Source organism: Gavialis gangeticus, unplaced genomic scaffold, assembly GCF_001723915.1.
Source record: "Gavialis gangeticus isolate Ggan-Ray unplaced genomic scaffold, GavGan_comp1, whole genome shotgun sequence".
NCBI lineage: Eukaryota > Metazoa > Chordata > Crocodylia > Gavialidae > Gavialis > Gavialis gangeticus.
Window position 1 is genome coordinate 18,058,424 of NW_017729009.1, and position 7,295 is coordinate 18,065,718.

At 51.7% G+C, this 7,295-nt stretch overlaps 1 protein-coding gene and 1 long non-coding RNA gene across 3 annotated transcripts in view; one reads left to right on the forward strand and one right to left on the reverse strand.

Moving 5' to 3' along the window:
- The window catches only part of LOC109292634, a 46,802-nt gene that overhangs the window by 30,499 nt on the left and 9,008 nt on the right, over positions 1 to 7,295 (reverse strand). The window contains exon 1 of one of the 2 annotated variants that reach the window (XR_002096158.1): positions 744 to 825. The exons of the other annotated variant lie outside the window; for it this stretch is intronic. This is a non-coding gene — a long non-coding RNA (uncharacterized LOC109292634). Of the gene's footprint in view, positions 1 to 743; positions 826 to 7,295 lie in introns of those variants that run through there. 2 annotated transcript variants of the gene reach the window in all.
- On the forward strand, positions 769 to 7,215 carry PIGT (phosphatidylinositol glycan anchor biosynthesis class T). Its single transcript, XM_019510170.1, has 12 exons — positions 769 to 978; positions 1,106 to 1,283; positions 1,941 to 2,068; positions 2,806 to 2,906; positions 3,168 to 3,254; positions 3,718 to 3,805; positions 3,890 to 3,987; positions 4,308 to 4,473; positions 4,820 to 5,020; positions 5,666 to 5,831; positions 5,996 to 6,079; positions 6,674 to 7,215. Exons 1-12 carry the CDS (start codon positions 789 to 791, stop codon positions 6,924 to 6,926), a joined length of 1,740 nt encoding a protein of 579 aa, XP_019365715.1. The 5' UTR covers positions 769 to 788; the 3' UTR covers positions 6,927 to 7,215.

Sequence of the window (7,295 nt, forward strand, 5' to 3'; positions counted from 1 at the left end):
TCCTGACCCACAGCCTGCCATCCTTGATGGTACCCCTCACTCCCGACTGTCCCCAAACCCCATCCCTCCAACCCTACTCCCCATACACTTACCTGCATCCAGCTGCCAAGCCTGGTCCCACCCCCCTGCCTGGTTGCATGCTGGCCATGTATGCCCCATTCCCTCCAATCACCCTCCCCCTGCTCCCACCAACAGATCAGAGCAAAATCCCAGACGATTGTTCAGATTTCAAAAAAATGTCCAGATGGAAATCGGAGGACCCAAAAAGAGGACATGTCTAGGAAAACCCAGACGTATGGTAACCCTACAAACACAGCAACAGCAGCCACAACGTGTAATACATGTAATGTGTACAGGGGGCCTGAGGGCCCTGCCACACGCTCAAATTAAAGCTGCATAGAAACCACCTCTGGAGTTCTGACCTGCCTTCAAACCCTAACTTTCGAGCTGGTTGGCTTTTTTGTTATAGCTGGAGAGTCATTGTTAGCGTGTGACAATTACCTGTCTACATTTATTGCGTGACTGACCAGTAAATTGTGCAATACAGGTAACGTAGCGGGGGCCTGAGAAACCAGCCTTGGACGAGGCCTCTTGTTGCGCCGACCCAGCGCAGCGCGGACCTCACACGTGGAGACACATCCCAAGGCAACTATGCGCGAGCAGCAGCCGCCACGCAGGGCAGGAACGCGTGGAGGACCACCCCACCCGGACCGGCGCGTCTCTATGGTCGGCGCCGGAAGTACCTCGCCATTGGGCGAGCGAGCGAGCCGGAAGCGGAAGCCCCGGGAATGGAGCGGGCCACGGTATTGGGGTTCCTGCTCCTGCTGGGGGCTCGCGGCGGCTCCGGGCAGGCAGCGTTGAAGCCGCCCCAGGACAGCTTGCGGGAGGAGCTGCTGCTCAGCCCGCTGCCATCCGGAGACCTCGCCGCCACCTTCCAGTTCCGGACCCGCTGGGACTCGGAGCTGCAGCGGGAGGGAGGTGGGCGGAGCCTGGCTCAGGAGGGGTGACTGGAAGGGGGCGGGGCCTGGCCGAGGAGGGTGAGTGGAAGGGGCGGGGCCTGCTGGCTTAGCTGTGCCCACAGGTGTGCAACCTTGGCCCTCCCCAGTCTCTCACTACAGGCTCTTCCCCAAGGCCCTGGGGCAGCTCATCTCCAAGTACTCTGTACGTGAGCTGCACCTGTCCCTCACCCAAGGCTTCTGGCGCACGTGGACCTGGGGGCAGCCTCACCTGCAGGCCCCAGCTGGAGCCGAGCTCTGGGTCTGGTTCCAGGACTCGGTCACTGAGTAAGTCTCTCCAAGCCTGGGTCCTCTCTCCCATTTGAGTGGGGGTGCAGCTATCATGCCTCAAACGGCAGCCCACACAAACAGACTTGGTCTGGTTTTGAACCAGCTGGCTCGGGTGCTGCTCGCAGCGTAGAGGTGGACGTGCAGGCTCACTGAATGGGAATCTAGAAGCACAGAAAAGCAGGGCTGGAAGGAACTGCAGGCGGTTGTCTAACCCAGCCACTGCTCCAGGCAGGAGCACCTTGCCTAGACCACCCTAAGCAAGGGTTTGTCCCACCTGTTCTTAATGTCAGGAACCAGCCTCCCCCCAGGCGCAAGTGGCCAAAGCATCCAAAACACAGTTTAATTTGCCAAAGGTAAAGCAGGGGGACAAGGACACCGTCAAGGTCCTACCAATACAAGGAGAGGAAGTAGTTTGTTAAAATACGCTCAAGAGATCCAAGGAAGCTGACCGTGCCCCCTGCTACCGGGGCCTTGCCCTTGCTCAATAACTGCCTGATGATAGTTCTGGTTGCAATACTGCATATCTTTACATTTTTCTCCTTGCAATGGTCTGTTCATTTTCCAAGCACCTGATGTGAAACTTCACTTCCCGTAGACCCTTTATATCTGGGGAAGAGGGCCAGTGGTATAATCTGTGGCTTTCTTGTTGTTCAGTGTTGACAAGTCCTGGAAAGAGCTCAGCAACATGCTTTCAGGGATATTCTGTGCCTCTCTGAACTTCATTGACTCCACCAACACGGTCATTCCAACAGCATCATTCAAACCTGTGGGCCTAGCCAATGGTGAGACAAGACTTGTGCTTATGCGAGGGGGGGGACTTTACCCTGTGTGGGGAGCTCCAGGCATTGCTTGCTTTGCTATGGGTGGCATAGAGCAAGGTCCTGGGAGGAGTGAGGATGCTGACAACTAAAACACTGTTCTGGCAAGTGAACTTGGAATAGCTGAGATCTAGTAGACAGAAACAGCAAGGGCAGCAGTGATGCTAGTTTTGCCTCAATTCATCTCTGGAAAGACCACTTCTAGGGGGAGGTCTTCTGACTGTGCTGAGAACAAGGTCAGTTAGTTCCAGCTGTGGCAGTGACAAGCATGCAGGGAGCTACATTACTGTCACAATGGGACTGAAGCCCCACATTTTTTTCAGGTTCTTGGGCAGCTGGAAGCTATTTCCAGTCCCCACTAACTGGAGCTAGATTTGAACCAGTGAACTCAAGGTACTCTTCTTAGCATAAGATATTATGCAAGAAGCCCTGTCATACAGGACCCGTTTCCCTTCTGCACAAGGATTACAGACAGTTGTAATTGAAGACAGGAGACTTCCTTGTTTATTCAACATGGAGAGGACTCTATCTTGCAGAGATGCACTTAGCTGGTCTTCAGGATCCATACTGAAAGTGATCTCATCCCTTCAAGGGATTCTAGACCCTTCCTAAGCATGATCAGCCAGATGATAAAGTAGCTCTACTTTAGCATATGTGATCATACTAGCCCCAGGCTGCTTAACCTCCACTTCCCATCTCAGTCACAGATCACCACCTCCTGAGATATGCTGTCCTGCCCCGCGAGGTCGTCTGCACCGAGAACCTCACTCCTTGGAAGAAGCTGCTGCCATGCAGCTCAAAGGTGAGGGCCCAGCCCAGGCTTTGTGCTACCTGACTAAGTCATCACCAGGTCCTTGGGCCTAAGTTCTTAAACAGCAAATGGTACCAGATGCCTGTAGTATCCACTGGTGTCATGCTTCTATTGCAGTAGGAGCAGGGGGACAGGAAATTTGGAGCTTTGAAACCCTCAGTAGGTCCTTCCAAGCCTTTCAGACGCATTCCCCAGCCCCTTTGCAGATTGCTGCTGGGTATTTAATAGCATTTTCTCCTTTATGTTCTGCAGGCTGGTCTTGCTGTGTTGCTGAAGGCTGAACGCTTGTTCCATAGCAGCTACCACTCGCAGGCAGTGCATATCCGCCCCATCTGCAGGGTGAGTCTGGGCCTGAATTTGTTCTATTCGCAACTTCTATTTCTTATGCGTCTCCAAGAATACAGTTAGGAGGCATCTTGCAGTAGCCTAATAGGATCCCAGTGCTTTTGGAATGAAGCATATGGCTCAAATATTGGGGGTTGTTCCCAAATACAGAGCTCTAATAGTGTTCAGAGCAGTTTCCAGGAGAAAATGGGGGAAGCCTCATTTCTTGCAATGCTAGAAACTGTGCCAGACAAAGCCCTGGAAGATGCATTCTAGGGAACCACTCTACCTTGCCGCCTGGGGAATGGGCTAGATGGGATTCTCTTCATCTCCAGCCTTTGTGTTGCCATGTTCCACTCCATAATTAGTCCCCTCGGGACTCTAAAATGTGTCTCATGGCCCATCACAATGCATCTTGCCCTTTGGGAAAGTGAATTTGTATTGAATAGTCATTTGTTTGTCTTGCCATCTTCTCCAGGATGTTTCATGCCTCAGCATTTCCTGGGAGCTCCGACAAACTCTCACTGTGGTCTTTGACACCTTCTCCAGTGGTCAAGGAAAAAAAGGTAACAAGTAATCTGCAGCATATGGTAGGAGAAGGAGCTACCTTCACTCTCATTCTGGCTGACTTGTGTGTCTGTCTTTCCCAGACTGGTCCCTTTTTAAGATGTTTTCACGTACTCTCACTGAAGCTTGTCCCCTGGCCTCTGAGAGCAAAATCTATGTGGACATCTCTAGCAAGGATCAGGTAACACTTGTTCACGTCTCATCCCATGTAGCTGAGAGAGCCTCCTGCAAGAAGGAACTGTGATTGCCTGTTGGTTGTCTGCCATCCCCAGATGAGATTAGAGCCAAAGCCCTGGCATGCCACCACCCAGGTTGTCTGTGGTAGTGGGATCCTTGGTGAAAGGATTCTGGTGACCACTTGGCAGAAGTGTCTGGAAGCAAGGGATCCTTCAGCAGTGTCAGCAGAGACACAGAGCTGGGCATGTTTGTGCCAGTCCCCTCCTTAGATGGACCGATGGCAGGTGTTGCTTTCTCTTCCATCCAGTCTGCTTGCATTCTCAGGGGAACAAGTTGTTGGAGGTGACCCCAGCTCCACTGTCTGTGCATGAAGCAGTTGTCCTAGGAGACAGGAGAACCTATGCAGTCTATGACTTACTGAGCCCAGCACTCTTCAACACATCTCGCAGCCTCAACGTGCAGCTGAAATGGAAACGGCCCCAAGACAGTGGTGGGTAACCGCCGGTGCATTCTGCTTGTGGACTCCAGTCTGCCACATGCCAGCCTGGGGTGGATGGAGTTCCCCAGCAGCAGGAATGAGGGTACGCGAGGGTCTTGCAAAGGAAGCGGATTGTGTTCTTGTTGGGAAAGAAAAGTCTGAGACTATGCAAGTGGCCCTCTCCCACCCCACTCTGTAGAAATTCCCCCTCTTCTGCTTCAGGCTAGGGTGGGAAACATCAGCGGCCACGTAAGTGGGAAGTGTCTGTCCCCTGAGCTCTGTGCTGAGTGGTAGGAGGGCACTTGGGTTCAGAAGTAGAGCTGGGTTCTGGACATTGGCTGCTGTTTCCCATTTGCAGCTGATCTCTCAACACCGGTGCTCCATGCTCAACGCTATGTGAGTGGATATGGCCTGCAGACCGGAGAAATCAGCACCCTCATCTATAACACTCATCCCCACCGTGCCTTCCCTGTGATACTACTGGAGACAGTGCCCTGGTACCTGAGACTGTACATTCACACTCTGACCATCATCACCAAGGGGAAGGAGAACAAGCCAAGTAAGGAGACCCTCCCTGGGGCACACTATCCTGGCTCCCCTGGCATTAGGATCACATTCCAGAAACAGTTCAGTCTTTATCCAGGTTGCTGGTAAATCAGTGGGAGAGTGCCTAGTACACATGAGCGCTTGGGAAAAGTTAATAACAGAAAAATTATCTCTGCTTCAGGACATACAGCCTGAGCTCAGGATAGTCTGTTCTACAGGGGCTCTTATACCCTGGTCAGAAACTAGGTTGAGAGCGTGTTTCATTAGTGCATTAAGTATTACAGCAGCCAACCATCAGCATTGCTTTGTTTTCTCATCCTCTTCCCCAGGAGACAAGTGTGTCCAGTAGAAGGTCTTTGTTTTGGGATATTTTGCTATGTCTAGACAGCAACATGTAAAATAAGTGGGGACAAAAGATGTGCTCCTTGCAGCTCCAGCTGCCAAGAGCTGCACTGTTATTTCAGTAACCCCTGTCTGAAGTACTTAGCCAGTTCAGTGGTTTGCCTTTTAAGTTTAACTTGAGGTGCAAGCTTATATTATTTGGATAGTTTTACTCTCTGGGCCACTTTGTGTGGCTGGGGAGGATGGAGGCAACAGTAGCATGCAAGTGGTAAGCTGTACAGTGGAAGAATCCCAGGATACCGTGTCTCTGTATTAGGTTACATCCACTACCAGCCAGCTCAGGACCGAAGGCAGCCCCATCTTCTAGAGATGCTGATCCAGCTCCCAGCAAACTCTGCCACCAAGATCACCATCCAATTTGAGAGAGCCTTACTGAAATGGACAGAGTACACCCCTGACCCCAACCACGGCTTTTACGTGAGGTAAACACCTGCCCCAGCTTTGGGGTAGCTTATGGAGCATGCTTCTGTAGGGCTTGCCTGTTCAGTGTCCATTACAACACTCAGCATCTGGTTTCTGGGGATGCAATCTGTGCACGCTGTGTTTTCTAGCAGGATTGAAGCTAACACATCCTTTGTCTCCTTAGTCCATCTGTCCTGAGTGTCCTGGTGCCAAGTATCATTGCAGCAAAAGCTGTAGCTGTAGAGGAGAGTCCTCTCTTCACCTCACTGTGAGTGTCTTCTCTCCGGGCTTCAAGGGAGAGGAAGGGAAGGAGAGATCACTTGTTTGGGGCTGGGGTTCCTAGGTAGTCATTGAGCTGTTCTTGCATCTGGTAGAAGCAACTTGCAGGCAGAAGCTGTGTCACTGGAGTTGACTCATAGGAGCCTCTGTTGAGAAGAGTTGCACCCCCCACCCCCATCCCCTGGAGCAGTATTGAGGGAAAGTCCAGTTCCCTTATATAAGCTTCTTCTCCTACAAGGCATCCAGAGCATCCCCCATGTACCAGCAGAGCCTGGAGTGGCTCCTCTCTGCAAGCCCTCTCCCTCATCTGGTTCAGTCTTGTGCCCAAATGAGTGGTTCTTCCTGCATACACTTCACCTTCTGACATGTCAGCCTCTTCTGAGGGAATGGAGGTTCATGATGGGTTTTCAGAGATTCCCAGGCATCCATTCTGATGCTGGCTGGAAAGAGAAGCTCAACTTCTGTGTGGGGGACAGGCACATTCAGAAGCATTAGTAGGCAGTCCATGTTCACGATAGTGCTAGGAAGGGTCTTGCTAGAACGTTGTGTATGGACTTACACCCCCTGTTGCCTTCATCTCCAGATTTCCTTCTTCTGATGGCTCAAGCTACTTTGTACGTCTCTACACAGAGCCGCTTCTGGTGAACTTGCCAACACCTGACTTCAGCATGCCATATAATGTCATCTGCCTCACCTGCACTGTGGTGGCTGTGTGCTATGGCTCCTTCTACAACCTGCTGACCAGAACCTTTCACGTGGAAGAGCCTAGCAGGGGGGGCCTGGCCAAGAAACTGGCTAACATCATCCGCAAAATAAGGGGGGTTCCTCCCCTCTGAGAGGGCCAAGACAGCCAATGCTGTGGGTATTGCCACTGACCCCCATGTGCAAGTGCCATGGCCAGGGCCTGAGGGGAGGCTGATGGGGTAGGACACTTGCTACCTCAGGGATCTGGATTTTGTCCCTAGACACCAAACGGTCACTTTTTGTTAAGGAGGTTGGTGGGAATTGTCCTAAAGACCAGATCCAAGAGATCAAGGAAGAGCTATAAATCTTCTGTTCTGGGGAGGGGTAAATTATTATGTTCTGAAAAGGAGGTGCTAGAAATAAAATCCCTGGCTTTGTATAGCTGTGCTGTTCCTTTCTTTAACTAACTCCAACTTCCTTCACTCTCCTGCAACTCTAGCAATGGTCATTCCAACTATTCT